This window comes from Osmia lignaria, chromosome 10, assembly GCF_051020975.1.
Source record: "Osmia lignaria lignaria isolate PbOS001 chromosome 10, iyOsmLign1, whole genome shotgun sequence".
Classification (NCBI taxonomy): Eukaryota; Metazoa; Arthropoda; class Insecta; order Hymenoptera; family Megachilidae; genus Osmia; species Osmia lignaria.
The window spans coordinates 10,401,441-10,420,666 of NC_135041.1; the positions used below are offsets into that span (position 1 = coordinate 10,401,441).

Below are 19,226 nucleotides of genomic sequence, written 5' to 3' on the forward strand. Positions count from 1 at the left end.
TTTGGGCTAGCCACCCTACACTAACGTAAGTTGTAAAAATCAAGTAAATTAAACTTTTATTACAATTAAATTCAACAAAACACACCAAGTTGTGCAAATCAAACAAAATATCATTGTCCAAACAAAATTCAACAAATTAAATTGCGTTCACGCGTTACACAACAAATTGCGATCACTGGTCACTCACACCGTGATAATCTCAAAAGGCGTAAATCGTCTGTTATATTATTTTGCTGCAGTACTTTATTTTCCTTCATTTACCGTATTTGCATGATTTATGATATAATTTGCAGCGAACGACTTTTCAAATGAGTAATGGTAGCGAATGTGTTAACGCAGCATCACTTATCATTCGTCTACGTCAGAGCTAACATCCCTTGAATATGTGTTTGCAGAAGAATGGACGGAAACGTTCCCGTATCAACTGTTAGTTGGAACAGGAGTAGCGCTGATGGCATTATTATTGTTGGCTGCCGTGAGTTTCCAATGTTCTTCCACCTGGCGATGGTTAATGAGGATGAGACGAAACGTGAAGGAAGAGGATGCTGAGAGCGATTTGTCCCAACAAAACGCTATACGTATCAGTCATTCGTTGCCGGACCTTCAATCAGAACCGATCACCCACGAATACGTCCAGGAACAGAAAGACAGCAAGAAGGTATAAAATAATTGAATACCTACTCGTTAATTTTAGGAAGAAAGAAAAGTGTTGCGATGCCATCTGCATTCGTACTTAACGCTGATAATCCTGAAACTTTGATGCTTTTCATTTCGAAAAGATCACTTCGTGTATGGTTGGCTAATCCGAAAGGGTAAATGAAAATTTGATGCAAGCGAAATGTCGTGGAAGAAACTCGATGGTTGAACAGGCAACCTGAATTCCGGAAGGGTGGCTAACTTCCGGAATCATCTGTTCAAATATTGATGGGGTGATGGACGTATCAAAGCATGATTTTTTTATAGGTGTTACGTCAGACGACTTTACCCATTGTCCCGATGAGACATCAAAGCTTTCAAAGGCAGCTCTCCCATCGATTAGACCTTCCAAATATCAAGTTCAGCATTTGTAGCCTGGAGAATCGTAGCGATTCTAGTCTTGGATTAATTAAGGTAAGTTAATTTTCAGAAAATAAATCCAAACAGCATTAGTGTCGTATTGATTTTGTTAATTAAATGAATCTTATTTGTGCTGAAATGAAGACGGTGAATCGAGTTAACAGGTTTGAGGTCGCAGAAAAACAGTCTGCAACCCGAAGCTTAGTTTGCCCGTTAAGAGAGTGAAATTTTTCACTTTGCAAAGAACTCGTTGCAAATGGGCCAACGCTGAAAGGCACACAACGAAACAAACTAAGCGAATTCAGTTTGCCGAAAGTTTTAACCGTGCACGTTCACGTTTGCAGCCGGAACTTTACAAGAAAGAGCTGCTCAAACAGGATGACGCGGACAGCTCTAGTACCGCTGAAATGGAGTTCGCCGGAAGTCTGCGTTTTGGTCTGTTCTACGACAAGGAGATCGAGTCGTTGATCGTAAAGGTAAGCTTCGAAATTTCTTAAATAAACCTACGTTTTCTTTGCTCGTTATACGATACTAGAACAAATTTCGACGTAATATAATAATGATGTTGTTGAATTTGACTGATGTGTAGTAGATAATAAAAATATTGTCACAATTTCCCTTCGTGAGAAGAATAATACAGCAAAAAATGATCAATACCTCCTTAATTACCAAACTCATTAAAAGAGTGTAAATGAACTTGAGCTTGGAAAATAATATAATGAAACTTGTTACTTGACAAATATTGTACAATCCTGAAATTGGAACGTTCAAACGTTATTCAACTTTGTTACAAAGTTTTAGATCCATAGAGATTATCCCCCACATTGTCGAACATTGTTGCAGACTTCCGAAGCGGCCGTTGACCGCTTTTCGGAGTTGCATAACATTGTTAGAAGTTCTCAAATAGCATAAAAAAGTTTTGTTACCGTGTGAAACATTGTTGCAAAGTTGCAAATGCCATTAAACTTCGAAATTAGATTGAAACATGATTCAATGTTACTGAACAACTTCTTCAACCAGCGTACAAACGTTTCTTTAAACAAATCAAAATAATTGCATCAAATATTCTTGGCGAAATGTTTGTTTATCCAGATATCAATACGTTATAGGTTTTTCATGCTTATCCAAAGCATCTCGATTCCATCTGAATTGCAGCGAAAGCAAAAGCTTGTTTTCTAAGCAACGCACGTAACGCGGATCCAACATGGTACAGGGGAAAGAATTTTTTGCTTGCAAATGAACATCGACATTCGCGTTCCACTTTCCTCGTTTGCTCGGAATTATATCGGTCTCAATTTATAATACGATACATTCGATCGCGTGCAGTTGCATTGATTGATCTGCCAGTGCGACTCAAGGCTACAACATCCCTTTCGAAGATAGATTTTTCCGGCGGTTAAAGTGCATATAAATGATTCGATTTGCGAGGGTGTGTTCAAACTCATTTATCCTTTTCACGCGATCGATTATGTTCTTCGAATATAAAAACATGTTCCAGCTGCAAACAAATAAACGCGACGATAGTATGAAATAAATATAACACCGCGTCATTAACCAATTACGCGGTGCATAAACATTAATTATCATTCGACGAGTGAATAATGGAGAATGGAAATGGCACGATTATCATTCGTGAACGAGGCTGTCTGCAACGTTACGAACGTTTTTGCAGCAACGCGTCGGGCTTATTCAGCTAAACGATTGCACTCGACCGAGCTAATTACGCGCCGGCCATATTTAACGACGGCTATTTAATAACGTTAATGAATTACACCGCGTTTCTGTGATGTCCACCCGTTTAATTCTACCACCGACTCGTAACGTGGATTAGATAGTAACCGACGCTTTATTCGAAGGATATTGAATTAGTTGTAAATAGATCACTATGCCGACGTTTCGTGACATAGAATTCGTGATTTATAATCGATTAGCGCGTGTAATATATCGTGGTTCGTTCATAAATCTCTTGCGAGGACAGGTAATCGAGAAACCCACGGAGATCTTAACTTTGTTCTCTTTCCATGACCATGTATTGCTCGGCTGTCCCTACAATCTTTCTGGCGTCGATTCTAGGTTTTAGAAGCTCGAGACTTACCAGAGAAGGACGTGACAGGAAGTAGCGATCCCTACGTGAAAGTTTATCTCCTCCCCGACAGGAAGAAGAAGCATCAGACTAAGGTGCACCGCAAGAATTTGAACCCCGTGTTCAACGAGACCTTCATATTTAGGTCAGTAAATTTTAGAACAACTATGTATACCTTCCTCTCCGATATACAGATTCCTGCACGATAATGAGGAATTTTAGAGGACAGAATAGTTAATAATTAATTTTGTCAATAGCGTGTCGTACGAAGAGCTCGGGGAACGATATCTTCAATTTTCGGTATACGACTTCGATCGATTCTCTCGAAACGATTTGATAGGACAAGTGGTCGTCAAAGGTTTACTGGAATGCGCTGATCTTGAGCACGAACTCGAATACACAATGGACATTATGCGTACCATGCAGGTAACTCGTTGCTACAAAGCATTGCAACGCGATACTGAAACGTTTCCCATTGTTTTCTTAGGAAAAGGTGGATCTGGGTAAATTGATGCTGTCGCTTTGCTACCTTCCGACAGCTGGTCGGCTAACAGTGACCGTAATTAAAGCTAGAAACCTGAAAGCCATGGACATAACAGGATTGTCGGGTAAATTTACTCGAATTGTTCGGCATGAACCGTGATAAATACTAGGACCAGTTTCGAGTTAGCTATCCCCAACACGCAATATTGATTCGCGTGAGATGCGATCTTCTTGTTTTCTCGGAAACGTTGCACGAATGCTTATTACATTTCTATCTTCGCTCGTTGAAACGTGAACTGCAATCGAGAAGATCGAGATCCAATCAAATATAACGATTGCATCCTGTTCAATCAGCAGATAGACAAATACAAAACAAACCCTTTCGATTGATATTCTGAAAATGTAACTCGATAAATCAACTTTCAGACCCATACGTGAAGATATACCTGTTGTGCCAGGGCAAGAGGATCAAGAAGAAGAAGACCACGGTGAAGAAGAACACTCTATGCCCGGTGTATAATGAAATTCTAGTATTCGACGTGCCGGCAGAGAACATCGAAGACGTTAGTCTCATAATAAAAGTAATCGATTACGACAGGTAAGAGGAGAAGAAGTAGAATAGCGTAGGATAATTCATAAACTTCGCCTAACTTTTACTCAACCAGAATTGGATCGAACGAGTTAATGGGCTGCACGGCAATCGGCTCCAGTTTCATCGGTATCGGTCGTGACCACTGGCTAGAAATGCTGGATAATCCAAGGAAACCTGTGACGCAATGGTATCCTTTGATGGAAACGGTCGCTGGTCACATTCCAGCTGTGAATTCGGAGCCGCTTCCAGTGAGTCTGAGCTGCTTGAACAGTAGGTGAGTCACTGGATCAATTTGATTCGATCGACGACTGTTTCAATTCAATATACATTCTAATCTTGGTACGGTCTGGCTTGAGTACCAGCCAATGGTTCAATACCCGATTTTTTAAATATTTTTTACAGATGAAGACAGTACGGCTGGGATAAATATCGCGGGAAGTCGCAGTTTTTGTCGGACGTCGTTTCGGGCGTTGTTTCCTTCTGTCGTCATTTAATGCACATCGCTTGACTGACTTAAGTACAATTTCTATCTCAACAGGCTCGGATGAAACAGAAGCAAAATACAAACCAAACAGTATAAAACTCTGTGCTTTGAAACATAATATATCGTGCGGTGAGCGTGAAATAGTAAACGTGCAGTAGACAGTAATAGAATGTTTGTAAAGCTTAGTACGATATAGAGAGTCGATGGAAGGACGAGGTTGCTCAAACTACTTTTGAAAAATATCCAAGATGAAAAAACAAAGTATCCTTAATATCGATAAGAACATACAAAACGAGAGAAAGAGAGGGAGAGAATGAGAGTGAGCAAGCGAGAGAGATTAAACAAAAAAAAAAAAGATAGAATAGTTTATTTTTTGAAGAAATGAATCCAGGCTGGCCCTGTATTCTAGAATCGTTTATCAATTTCACTGATCGTATATTTTATCAACGAGAGAGAAACACTGACTCAATAAGCGGTTGTGAACGAGCAAATTTTTCCAATTTTTTCAATTTCAAAACATAAATTTACACATTCTATAGACTTGCTCTTCGATTGAACGACGCGACGGTCAGATAACAAAAGGGAATTCAACAAAATTTCGCGTATTGGAAATAATTGGCGAGCAGAGCATTGTGGAGTACTAGAGTCTTCGTTGTACGCACAGCTGTTGGTAATTGTTGCAGTAAGTAATCGTTGCATCGCGAAAAAGGGATCGAATGTGCACGTTCCTGCTCGATATTACTTCACGATTGTTTGCAATGCTTGTCAGTGATTCGAAGCGTATTCTACCGTCTTCCTCGACGAGTGGTATTTGCTTATGGATTTCATTTTATATTGATCATCGCGCTGAATGCTGTCGAGACCACCAATTGCACATACAACAAAATTACTAGAAGGTACAAAAATTTCAAAGGAATTTTAAGTAGCATTGTTATTGCATTAATTTCATAAGTGAAAGAAAATTAAAGAAAATCACAATAAATGTTTATTTCGTTGCGCTTAATCCATCAAAGAGTTCTGTTGCAATCCGGTCATTTCTCCGTACGCCCACGCAACGAGAACGTTTAACCAACCATCATAAGCTTCAGTGCGATTAAATCTTTTCTATGCGAAACGTGTATACTGATGCCTGCAGGAACGATAATTTGGCAAAACACAAATAGTAGGTACAAAAATTGTTTTCAATGACGAACCGTGTGATCCTTCAGGGATCTATCACGATCGGACACCACTTTCGTGCTTCCGTAACACTCTTGTTTCTATCGATCAATCCGATGCATGAGACCGCGAAAGAACGTTCTAAGGACAATAAAGCCATGTAATCCATATGTAGACCTTTCTTTAGTCTTCGAATAGCAATATTCCTAACGTTAACGTACACATAACGCTGTATCGTTGTTCCACTGTACACTCACGTTCAAAAATCACAGGATTCAAGACACTTCATTTTTTAAATTATGAAAATGAAAGAAGGAACGCGAACTTTGTTATTTCTAATTTCCAACACGTCAAAATTAGTGAAAATAGTATTCAGGATACATGGAGAATTTACTCCATATTCCGATCACTTCTTTTTAAATTTTCGTGAAATCTCAATGAATACTCTATGAATTTTGAACGAGAGCGTACATTGTGTACGCAAAACCGTGTTTAGTAACAACATCAATATTAACAAATGAAAAGAAAAAAAAACGCAAAAAAAAGGAGACGAAAAAAAGGGAGAATAGATGTAGCGAAGCAACGTTTACTAATTCACGCTCGTACGCAATTTTCGCGTAAATGTTCTTAATTTAACATGATACGTGTTTAGGTATAAAGCTCGTCGAAGGGCACCGTTTGTGATAACGAGGCCGGAAGCGCGTGCACACGCGCGGGAATGCGACCCATACGAGGACGTGTACCAATAAGTTCACGTTATATCTAGGCAAAATATCCCGTGTGCTCGATAATAGGACGCGTGTGACACGCGTGGAAGGCCACGTCGTAGAGAACAGTAGATCAACGCGAACGATGCGTGGCACGTATGATATCGTAACGCGTGCAGCTATGATGTATCGTGAAAATATGTACACGTATACGTGAAAATTCACTTGAGATCACGAACAGAGAGAAGTATGTACAAAATGGTACGATTTAATGATTTCGTGCAATCAGTTAACGTTTCGATGTGGTACAGATTCTATAGAAAACCAGAGGATATTATAGTATACATGGGCGTCCCTGGAAAGCGGATGAGCGAAGAGGAATGTTGAAATAATTAAAGAAATAGTTAAGAAGACAGTATTAACCCTTTAGGTGCAGAAGGTTTAAAAAGTAGCCATTTCTTGGTTTCCTATGGAAACGAAAAGTTCATGCACGATATTCAAGAGCAATAGTTGGAATATTAACGAAAAGCCCTTTGAACACAAATGAAATCAATAAAAAATATTAATTTTAATTTACAATGTGTAGCAGCTAAAGGGTTAAACCGATATGATTTAACAATCGAACGTCGTTACAGTACTCTGTGTTTCATGTTGCTGAAAGTATACCCAATCTATACCGAAACACGCATAGCGAATAGATTAGTATCCGACTAATAACCGAAAAACGGTGATAATTAGAAGAAAATGTGCCAATACACAGAAAAGTAGTATTAGTAGCGTAGAATAGCGAAACGTAGTGCACAAGATGAACAAAAAGCTTTTAATGGTTAATCCTGAAAATACGTAGCCACACATATATCCATATAAATATATATACATTTATGTATAATCCTCGTACCAGATCGTATCCAGTCAATTTGATCGTGGTTGCCCGTGAGGTCGCCTTCTTTTTCTAGAATACTTGTTGCACTTCTCGTTTTCGCGTTCCAGCGACGCCCATCGCGGACAAAACTAATCAAGATAACTGTATTTTTCGTACAAATTGCGAACATTCTACTACAGACTGAGCTTATTCGAATAACTTTCACACGAGCTACGTGGAAACAAAAAAGAAGAAAAAAGAACAAATGGAAAAGGACACGTAATTTTGTAAATTAGAGTAGTCGTACGAAAGGGGTCAACTTGGAGAACATTTTTTCTACGAACGTAAGGAACGGATACAATAGAAAAAATTGGATGTTATTCTATAGGCTATCGAACGATATATTTGATCTGTATTTATTTTGAATACAGAATACCGTGTCCAATCGAGGACACCAAGGTGTACTTGACGTCGTCGAACTGTATTTGATGTGTCGATTCTTTTATTCTAACGTTTTTTGTATTCGTTTCGATGTAGTGTTAATGTGCGTAGCCGTCGATGTTCGTTCAAGTAAACGTGTGATTTTGTACGTGAACATGGTGATTTGGAGTAACGTTGATACACGATATCGTTCAATTTCTATCGTTTGGATCTGTCCGAGCAACTTCAATCGCAGCATCCTCTCGCACTCGACTACCGATGGGCTGACAATAATTATTTTGAATTACCAGAAAATTTCAACTCAATTTGAATACTATTTACGATTCAAATTTCTTGAATTTCAGGGGTTTCGAGAAGATCCTGGAATTATTAAAAATCGTGAAGTTGTATTATTATTCGAACAATGTTATTCTGGACCAATTATTTGGATACTACCGTTATGATCAATCATTACGAATTGCTTGGAAATTGGCAGGATAGAATATTGATTGCCCATCAACTATTGACACCGCTGTCGATACTCTGTGACACGCGTACATATCAATTGCGACGATGCGGGCTGACAGGTATCAATTTCACTGGATAATTATTATCAGAAGAGCGTGAAAATCAGCTAGCAGACTAAAGTCTAATCAACTAAAGTCTATTCTAATCATGAAAGTGACACCGTAAACTTATTTAACCAAAAACTGCAGGCGAATCGAGTCAAGGTAACACGGTACCGGTGATAATATGCATTTTCTAACGAGTATGTATTTATCTATACTGTATATCCGGGCACGCAGCTGTCCATTCGTGATTGTGAATGAAATAAATAAAACTCGGTACCATATAAGATCCTTTGTTCTTCATTTCTCTTGGAAAAAAATCAGGTACGACGAAAGTAAAGGAAGAACCATCTGCAACATCAAATGTACTTTTCATTTATTTGACTACTTATCTTTACAGATTAAATCTACCTTAATGCTAAGATACAGCTTTCCCATTATGTTAACTCTAATCGAAACGTTACGATAATACTAAGTATAAAATAAGCAATAGAGCTTATACTGTTATGTAGCAACGACTTAAATACCTCTACTTAAATAGTATCCTTTTAAAAGTGCCGGGAATTAAACAACCTGCGTCGTCCGTGTCGTCGACGAGGCTTGATCGTCACCGGTAACCAATTTTGGCTTTCCTCAGAAATTAATATTAGACAAGCATCGAGGTTCTTTTTTTGACAAGGGTAATTATTTGCAGCCATTTGTTCGTCGATCGAACATCGTACCATCTATCGTTCTGGTGCTCTTTTTTAACTCTACCTTGTGTCGCAGATTGTGAAAAAAGAATTAGGCCATATTTATCCTACTCGTTTCCTCTTGGATTCACACTTTTCATTATCCCTATATTATCCTCTTTTCTTTCATTTCTGCCTTTCCTTTTCACGTCTGTTCTTTTTACTAATTGAAAATTCACAGCAATTCGAATTCACGTTTTCTAGAATACCTGGCTCGAAATTACGATTAACAACAATGACAACAATTTGTGTGTGATGTAGAAAACAATATTTCGCGGAACGATGTTCAGTCTTTGAAGAAATGTAACTGCAGCGACTAATTAATAAGTCTTTCTGTTAACCGGATGAGGCTTAAGCTTAATCCAGAGCGGATGGCTCGTGTTTATATAGCATTACAAATGCTGTACAATATATATTTTATTTTTTTTAATTTTTTTTTTTTTAAATCGTATCGCTTATTACGCATAAGAAACGGACTCACGATTATAAAACGCTACTTTGACGCAGATGAACTCGATGGATCCTCGGTGTTAACGAACGCAGCTCTACGATTTCGCTACAATGATTTTATTATTCACTTGTGTTTCTTTTTTTTTCTTATCCTGCTTTTCTCTTCAACTTCTTTTCTCAACATCTTTTTTTTCTTTGTTTCTTCTGTTTTCTCTACAATCTCTGTATATATATTGACTTCTTATCGATTGATTGGAAAAATTGCTTCGCGAGGGAAAGAAACACGCGGCGATGATTTGTTTCTCGACGATCGAAGAATTCGTTTTTCATCAAAATCATCGTCGCGATTACCTTCCTTCTCGTCGCTGCTAAATACTGAACAGGTTTACGATTCTAAACGACTAAGCGTTCGAGTAAATGTTATTCCGCGACGTTTATGCGCTTTTTTTTTTTATTTCTTTTCCTCTCATCCGCCCGTGATTACGCTTAGAAACGTAGAACGTTCGATTAATCTACTCTTGTTAAGTACTTCTACGGGCAGCTTCGTATCTAAACGAATCCATTAATCTTCGGGTTTTTCATCTTTTTTTTCTCCCTTCGTTTTTTTTTTTCTTTTTCATTTTCTCGTCTCTTTACACGAAATACTCGCGATCATCTCGCACGTTTTCCTGCGTTCAACACGAATAACGCAAAAACACGTGGTCGGTCCGATGATACACGAATTGTACAAATCTTTGCTTTGTGTGATTCGTTTCAATTATTAATAATCATTTAAGTACAAGTGAAATGCAACCACAAACCTGTGATCAGAGCACTAATCAATTATACTTGGTAATCAATGTTAATAATAATTAATAATGATCAATATTAATAATCATGAGAATAAATTGTAGTTATAATCATATAATAATATTATAGGCAAACCTTTGTTGTAGCGTTGTACTTAGCGTTATTTAAAATAGTAGCGTTACTCTTATGTATATACCGAAGTTCGATTACGGACAGAGAATTGATTCCTTTTAACTTCCTTTTTATATATATATATACTTTTCTTCATATATATATATGTATATAGCAATATGGAGGGAATTTACTAACAACTTGCTCGAAAAGTGCAGCATTCTCACACACCTATAAACAAATATAAAAACTCCTCTGTTTAAAATCTTTCTGCTTTTCTCTTTCGTTTTCTCTTTTTTCCTCTTTTTATCTCGCATCTCATTTGTTTCTTTCGTTCTCCACGCTACACATTCTCACGAATTACGCTGCTTTGCGCGCCCCGTCGAATCGCGACCGATTCGAATTTCTCGTCGCGCCAGTCGCGGCGCGGCAAACCGTTCGAATTCAAACGAAGCGCGCGAACGCGAATCGCCGTAAAGCAGGAAATGCAGATGGAATGTTGTGCGTGCCTTAACTCATTGCATCGTTCCTTTTGCTCTTTCGTTTACTTTCATCGTAGCGAAAATAAGGTGTCGATAGTATGCGTCTGTACACTTAAGTACAATGTGTGAAATTAATATTATTCGAAGCACCAGGCACGATAACTCTTTCTCACGCACACATTACACAACATGTTCACGCTCCAATATCTCATCCTCGTAACTTATTTTTTTTTTTGTCATTTTCTTCTTTTTTTTCTCCTTGTTTCAATCATGCACGCTCTCCTCGTTGTCTCAATTTTTCTTTCTCTCGACACGCGAACGAAACGATACGAACAATCATGCATAAGCACGCCCATAACGTATAGCAGCGATAATACCATTGTAATTAACACGATTGTTGCACACGTAACATTGTCCTATGCGTGTATAAATTGTACGATTAACGAGCGATCGACACGCCTCGACGGCGTGTCAGGTGCACAATAATAAGTACCGAGGCTAAATGCATATTTGTTTTTTTTTTTGTTTAATAACCGTATTACACGTTACATCGTGGTACTTAGCAAGCTCAAGAGTGATTGATCGCTATTGAACGACGAATGCACCATGCACTTACTTTTTACATCTACCACGTACGACAGTACTGTATATGATTTATTTAAAGTGTATTATCGATATCTAAAGGAATCCGGGACCGCCGGTAATCCGCGACGCATCCAAAACGCGCGCGAGTCCTGACTAGATACATATCCTGAGACGTTCGCGTATTTGGGACAATTTTTCCTCTCGTTCGATTTCATCTCCGCGTCAACGGATCCCTGTTTCTTTAAGTACTTCTGGCCGCATCGAATCGTATGATCCGCGAAATCGCGCACGAACGCGCGCAGCATAGAGAAAACGCGTCGCGATGATCACCGACGAGACCGTAACACTCTCGCACCGAATTATTCTCATTTAATCCCTTGTTCCTCTCACACCGTTCTCTTTTCGCGCCCTCGCTCCCCTTTGTCCTCCTCTCCTGCTCCCACGCTTGTCTTATCATTTTCTTTCATCATTTTTTCGTACGAAGATCCTCTGACTCGAAGTCACATCATCGATCGTCAGCGAAAGGAAACGTATCGAGATCTAGAACGACTAAGAAAAGAAGAAACTCGCTGGCCTATATTTTGAAGCGAACCGTGTACGGTGCTACGTAGACCGAATCGCAGGTGCAAACAATCGAAGCTATGCACGCGATAAGGACCTTTCACGTTACTATTCACGCTTTCTATGTAATACTCGTTGATGAACGCCGACATTGTTCGAAAGAGTGACTAGGATTCGTTTTTTACATTCGAAACGACGAGTAGACGATCTGTCTAACTTTCATTTCTACATTCCTCTCCAATTTTTTGTTTCAATAAATCGCATGAATTCGTCCGATCTTCGCGTCGTTTTCTTTTCTTTTTCACTGTTCCATCGTTACTTTTCGTGAAAATGAACCTTCTGTTCCATTCGAATCGTCATACGGGCGACACGTTCACACACAAACAACGTCGAGAATGAATTCGGGATCCATGTGATTCCTCGCTTGTTATAAGCCTATTTATAACATTCTCTTGCTGATTAATTATACCTCGCGTGCGAAAATACCAAGAAATATCCTCGCAAAGTTAAGCTGGACGGCTTTGATAAAAATTAGGATCTCTTTCGAAGGACGTGAACATTTAAGGGTATAGGAAGTGTTCTTGCGGGCTGATCGATGGTGATTGGTGATGGTGTGTGTAAGTGTTAGGGGTGATTCAGCGTACGCGGCATTGCGAAAGAAAAAGCATCGATCGTCCCTTGCGAAAGTGCCTTCTTGTGCAAATGTGTATACTCGAGAACCATTGCGTGTACATGTGACGGAATCTTGTTTGTGTATTTCTTTAGCGTATCGTGATCGAAACGATACCGAATCAATAATGTCGATACCTTATCGAAGAGGATCGATACTCGTTTGATACTTCAACGAAAGTATTTCTATACAAGGGTTTTTTGGTCCCCTAATTAAAACATGAAGTTAAAACAAAAATAAAAATATTTTTCTCTTCTGAAGTTGTTAGCATTTTTTCAAAAGTATGGCAGTTCTTTTTTATTTAGAATTAACACTTTAATAGATATATAAAAGTCTAAACTCGAAAATATAAAAATTCCTTCAGGTGTTAAACATCAAATTGTAATATTCAGATGGATATGAAGCATCGAGAATTTCATGAAGTATCAAACAGGTATCGATCCAATGAAGTACTTGTATTGACTTAATATCTCTGCAAGAAGAATTCGTATTGAAAATCGAAACCAAGTATCTAGAATTTCGAGTTACTCTAGTATCGATATGTATCGGTATCGGTTCGATCGCTACACGTTGGTGTGTCTCTACATTCTTACGTGTCTCGTTAAACTGAACTAAGTGCTTAGCCGAAGAAGTGTATCGTATCACGAGCAGCAATCGCGACACAGGCAATGGAATACTTTGAAACGAGTACACGTATCTATGCCTCGTCTTTTGCTCATTCGCTCGTCATCCTAGTACGGAATATAATATGTACGTATTTATATCGTATATGCATATTTATAGAGATAATCGTATTTACACGGGACGTTATTGGCATCGCGGGTAGGAATCTGATCGTACCCGAGCGTACTTCGAGGCGGGAAAACAACGCAACCTCGGCGTGTTTGCGATTCCCTCGGTCGCCAGCGTGCTGTCCAAGGACCTCTTCGCGTTATCCTCGAAGGACATGGTCGAGAATCGAGTGTTCGCAAGCGTACAGATAGATTCGTGTGGGTTCGTAATTGACTAGCGATTCCAGAGAGACATGTCTACTTCATTTTCTTCCGCGAATCTCTCTCTTCCATCGCGTTCCTTGCACGCTCGACAGTTCGAGGACACGAGATAAACGTCCATCAATGTACGATTCCCGACTCCTCGTTCGAGATCGCGGAATAACGCTTGATCGGCACAAGATTCTGCACGCCTGCTCGTCGATTCACGGAAGCACTGCTTATATCGAATGTTTATCTCGTCGCGGGAAAAGCGAATTTCTCTTTGTTTATTGCTAGAACGCTGAATATTACCTGCTGCTCGCCGACTACTGTTCCGCGCCCACTACTTGATTGTAATAAACGTTTACGAAAGCGTCGTTGCTCGTTGCTCCTATCTGTAAATTGTTCAATCTCATTGCACAATGCGTTTCTTCGATTTCATTGAATAGAGTAAGTACACGTAGGATTATAGTGAAAATGGCTGTTGCATAGCTGTCGTCATTGCGACGAGTCCATCGTTAAGGAAAATCTGTTGGTATTGTGCAAAATAGTCAAACAACAGCCGGGTTATGCTTGTATCCTGTTCGATTTTGCTAGACGTACGCAAAACATTCTCAGTAGCGTTGCTGGAACTCGTGGTGCCACCGGTTGAAGTCGATGTGGAATATCACGATCGATCCGTTCGCTAGACCAGCGAGTAGAAACCTGAAAACAAGTTTCATGGTTGTTGTCAAAACACAGCATTTAAACGGTCAAAAGTTCAGTTCGAAGATACTTACTTTTGGTCGTGAGAAAGTGCCAGAGAACGGACACTACTTTCGCATGCTGGAAATGCATATAGAAGAGCTAGATTGAACGTCCTCCAAACTTCCACGATTCGTTTGTCACCACCTGTCATTAAGTACTCGCCGTCTCTGCTTAAAAGCAGACACTGGAAGGAAGAAATATTAATTGAAATCGAATTATTTTTATTGAAATTGTCCAACTGGTTCCCTCTTCTCTGATGTTCTTAAGACTTAACATCTAAGTTACCTGAAGATTATCATTATGGGACTCGTGACGAAGACGTTTCCCATTGATGGTGAACGCAGCTATGTGACCACGTTCATAGTTCACCACAATGACACCCTCCCGTGACATCGCGATATTTTCAGGGGATGAAAATCCATTTGGTGCTTCCAGCGACCTCAGAAGATCTCCGAAAGTCGTGTGTACGAGAACTGGTCCATCTATGAATAGAAAATAGTTGACCAACGTGTATTAATAATAAGATATCACGAAATAGATATGTGATTACGTACAGTAAGAACCGGAAACAACCAGGCCCAACTCGGCGGATATAACTACAGCCGTAACCGGTTGTTCGTGTCCTGTCAGGGTTGCTCTTGGTGCTGGAGCTTCACCCTCTCCGACGATCGTCTGAGTTCTTGCGTTCCAATGCCACAATAAGACGGTGCAATCGGCACTTCCGGATGCTATGTAACAGTCGGAAGTGATGTTGCACTCGCTGCGCGACAAACAGGTGACGACCCCGTAATGGCCAAACACTATCTGCACTATTTTCGCTGCAAAAGAAAACATTTATGTCCGACTTTCCATTATTCAACGCTTCAAACTTTCCATCGGAGGTCCTATATTTTTTTATAAATCAAAGAAATAATTGTAGAAAAATGATTACCAGTTTCAGTGGAGAACACACGGAAACTGTTGTCCCAAAATCCGCAAGCGACTAAAAATCTGCTGTCTACCGTGGTAACGAAGCAATTGCTTCGAATCGTCAATTTCTGACTGAAATTGTCTCCCAAATGTCTTCTCAGCGCTGGATTCGAGCTATTCGCTGCTTGCGCTGCAATAAACGGATCAATTATAACGATATTTCAATTGAAAATTCTTTGTCAACACTTTTCATTGCGCTTACAGAGAACAGGATCCATGGACATCGGTTGATTCGCAGCCTGAGCTTGAGGAGTATCCGCGTAGCTAGGTGATTGCACGGAAGCTGCAAATCAATTCGTATTAGATGATCGATTTTATAGGAACAGTGAAGTTTATTAGATTTCTACTGCTTACCAGCGTAATTAGTGTTCCATCTGTTGACAGCGAATTGCTGGCCGGTGGTGACCGTAACGACGGACGGCAAAGGTAATTGGGGATAAGTGTTGGCCGAAATGTGACAAATCGGCGAATTCGATGGGAATTTGATGGTCATGCACACGTCGTCCGGGATACTCGAGAACATCATCGGCGACTGCAACACGGGCGGCAACGTCTTGTCAAACTTCGCGGTACTCTTCTCGTTCGGTACGATTGAACAGAAAGAAAAGCGTGCATTGTACGTGTGTGTAGGTAAACGCGTATTTCGTAATTTATTTTAAAGGTGAATAAATGATTGAGATCTAAGGAACGGAATTTCACGTTCTTTCAGTATTTCGGAGACTAAACGTTTTAATCTCATCGTGCGTTAATTCAGTCAAATATATATAAAAATTGAAAATATAATTTCAAACATAATCGCATAAGATTAAATGGTACTAAAACTATGATTCTGATGGTTCTATAGAACGGTACTGAATTTAATGGATCATCCTTTGTCTAGGAAGATAGATTTAATAGTCTAGCTTACATATGGAACTTTCTTTGTGTTTTTCTAAAACGAATACCTACGATACATTGCACACTCTTCCTGTTACAAGGTTCTAAGAGGTCGCTAATCGAAGCATGAAGTAATAGAAATTAAACGTAGTTTACCAAATGCATCGCAGAACTCCTCGGAGGGTGAGGCTCCATCAGAAGTTGCGATGGTGTTTGGCCAAAGTTTCGTATTTGATTCTCGATGGCTTCTCTCATCAATGGATCTGTTATGGTGTCCAGATCTACGCTACCTTCGTACGTTAGATAATAGAAAACGTTTGTTGCTCGAACAGCCTCTGGACCTGAATGGAAATAAATGCAACACAATTCAGAGGGGTTTAGAAGAAAATATGCGAAAAGATTTTCCTCGAGTTTAATATTAATTTTCTGGAGAACTGAATGGCACTTTTCCATATCTTTGTTCAGGCAGTCGACTTTCGAACCTTCCATCGATTTCTCGCGGCTTGTATTTCCGGTTGACTGTAGTCTTTCGTGCAACCGGCTGTAAATGTGTTGCATATTAGGGGTGGCACGCATTGTCGCGTCCTGCACACGTGCCTAATTGGTTGGGACAAGACCAAGAGGAAGCCTAACTAAAAACTAATTCCTTCCATACGCGCGGCAAGCGCCGGCACCGGTCTCTTGGTTCCTCTGCGACAGCATCTTCGAGGAAGCGCCGGATATAGAGGCGCCACCGGCAATTACCATCGGTAGAGATCTAATTTGACTCGACTCAACGTGTCCCAACACCCGGCTCGCTCTTCTACCATTCGCGCCATTGTATGAACACCGCATTAATCATGTTCATTTTATTTAACGAATATCCTCATAACGATTTGTAATAGGCAAGGCCGTTTATTATAAAATAAATAGAAGTCTTACCTTTCTGTTTGTAACCGAATATCAGATCGATCCACTGGTGTAATTGACAAGACACGAACTCCGATTCGAGTGCCTATGAAATTTGCAAATACAAAAGATACAGTATATTTAAAATATTAGATACAATTTCACAGATCGACTGCCACAGTGCAAATAACTATAACGATAAATTATCTTTTTCTCCTTCTATTCTATTTAATTATACACGTACCATTCGATTGATTCGTATAAATTCTTCCGGCGATGACGCCCAAGGTGGTAATTCAACATCGCCCACCGAGCTGCCATCCTCTTGTCTACCCAAGCGATACCGATTGCTGTTCACCAACATTTCCGGTAGGAAGAAGAACTCCGGAATAAGCTCCTGTTAACGAGCAGAACAATTTATGTTCTTCCTTGAAAATTCTTTCCTGAACGGTAACAATAGTAGCGTACATCCGCTACTCGGGATAATTTAACGAATATACACTATCTTTGAGAAGTTGAAACGAAACGAACCTTAACGTCGGATGTGTCCCGTTGACAATTCTTCCAGGATAACGCGATCGAGGAGAATAAACGATTAGGGTGATCGAACTTGCCACCTTGAAGCGCCAGAAACATCGTTGTCATGGGTTCCTATAACGTACAATAAATAAATAAACGCTCTTCAGAATGAATTACAGAGAATCTTAACACCATCGCGTCGAAAGACAGCCCCCAAACGCTTTGTTATACGTTTACAAACTTAAAATTTCATTGATCGAATGTCAGTCATTCGTTTCACTGACAGGCTGATGAATGTTAACGGAAGGACCCCCCGTGATCGACGTCAATTTCACGCGTAGGCGTGGAACTGGTTGTATCCTGATTTACAGTCATGGCATAGGTAGAAAATTTTCGACAAGGCAAACGTTTACAACGACCCAAGGGAAACGGGTAGTTTCGGTCGCGTTTGGCTTTTTACAGCTCCACGACAACTCTCGGTACCGTAACCAAAGCGTTAAAGGTACTCGCGGAAGAGACAAAAAGCGGTGCAGTTATACAGCAATATAAATTCTTTACGACGCAATATATCGTCGCCGGAACAGCGGGATATCTCGAAGCTGAGAAACAATAAAGACGCTTATTCGCGTGTAAACGTGGAAAATGATCGTCGTTCGATCGTGGATCATTCGGGCGAATTTACATGTTCAGTATGGGGCAAACTTGAATTTTATATTTGTTATTAATGTTATAGAAAAGAGCTGCTTGATTACATTGAATTCGTGATACCGATCATTAGTGTATCCAACGGTATTCTACGTGTTAACAGAATCGTTAACGTATGTAATAAAAATGCAACGGCAATCCGGCGACGGGTGTATTTTTACGTTGAATCCACGAAACGTCGTCCCGGAGAGACAGGAAGGAAAATGCAGTAGAAAACAAATGTGCATATTTAACGGGAAGGCGGGTTTCGTTGACTCGAGGGCGTTCCGACGCCCCCAAATTAGTTTGCAGACACTACTGAATGCGTAGCTTAAATTTATGGTTCGAACTGGACAGGTCTCTTAAATAGACGGTCCAAGAACGAACGATTTTGTTGGGATGTTTCGAGGATGTTTGCGGCAGCCTCTCCAATATAGATCGTGAAATTGAGCTCTATTTACAAAATATCGACTTAAGTGGATATTAATTGACAGAAATCTGATATCAAAGGGTATTACTACTGCTTTGTATCAATGATAAGTTCTCAAGTTGTGAAAAAGTAGAGATCATTTGTGATAAATTTCAAAATTAATCCACTTAATACATTGAAAATATATAGCACGAGCTTACCACACGTATCATCCAATTCAAAACAAAAGCAGCCGTGGAGTAATGGGTGCCATAATGGAAAGGTGGTATACTGTCGTGTTCCCAACTTTGAAAACGTTCCTCGAAGTAAGCCCTTCTGCTTGGATTCAACGCTCCAATAGGCTGTTGTA

General features: G+C 39.7%; 2 protein-coding genes across 17 annotated transcripts in view; one reads left to right on the top strand and one right to left on the bottom strand.

The window, feature by feature from the left end:
• Positions 1-5,001, top strand: part of LOC117611709 (synaptotagmin-10) — a 29,700-nt gene extending 24,699 nt beyond the window's left edge. Inside the window, exons 2-10 of the mRNA XM_034339854.2 lie at positions 396-658; positions 964-1,110; positions 1,401-1,532; positions 3,130-3,284; positions 3,397-3,565; positions 3,627-3,747; positions 4,049-4,220; positions 4,288-4,488; positions 4,617-5,001. Of these exons, the coding sequence (XP_034195745.1) occupies positions 396-658; positions 964-1,110; positions 1,401-1,532; positions 3,130-3,284; positions 3,397-3,565; positions 3,627-3,747; positions 4,049-4,220; positions 4,288-4,488; positions 4,617-4,620 (1,364 nt within the window). The 3' untranslated portion in view covers positions 4,621-5,001. The remainder of the gene's footprint in view (positions 1-395; positions 659-963; positions 1,111-1,400; positions 1,533-3,129; positions 3,285-3,396; positions 3,566-3,626; positions 3,748-4,048; positions 4,221-4,287; positions 4,489-4,616) is intronic.
• A 4,559-nt stretch (positions 5,002-9,560) lies between these two features.
• The window catches only part of rg (A kinase anchor protein rugose), a 236,647-nt gene continuing 226,981 nt past the window's right edge, over positions 9,561-19,226 (bottom strand). For 11 of the 16 annotated variants that reach the window (XM_076690719.1, XM_076690717.1, XM_076690716.1 and 8 more), the window contains 12 exons: positions 19,078-19,218; positions 17,776-17,895; positions 17,489-17,641; positions 17,278-17,350; positions 16,513-16,697; positions 15,835-16,054; positions 15,683-15,763; positions 15,443-15,610; positions 15,066-15,329; positions 14,797-14,993; positions 14,544-14,695; positions 9,561-14,469 (listed from right to left, as the gene is read on the bottom strand). In XM_076690719.1, the coding sequence (XP_076546834.1) occupies positions 14,379-14,469; positions 14,544-14,695; positions 14,797-14,993; positions 15,066-15,329; positions 15,443-15,610; positions 15,683-15,763; positions 15,835-16,054; positions 16,513-16,697; positions 17,278-17,350; positions 17,489-17,641; positions 17,776-17,895; positions 19,078-19,218 (1,845 nt within the window). In that variant the 3' untranslated portion in view covers positions 9,561-14,378. The remainder of the gene's footprint in view (positions 14,470-14,543; positions 14,696-14,796; positions 14,994-15,065; positions 15,330-15,442; positions 15,611-15,682; positions 15,764-15,834; positions 16,055-16,512; positions 16,698-17,277; positions 17,351-17,488; positions 17,642-17,775; positions 17,896-19,077; positions 19,219-19,226) is intronic. The other 5 variants (XM_076690722.1, XM_076690720.1, XM_076690721.1 and 2 more) reach the window with 1 other exon arrangement.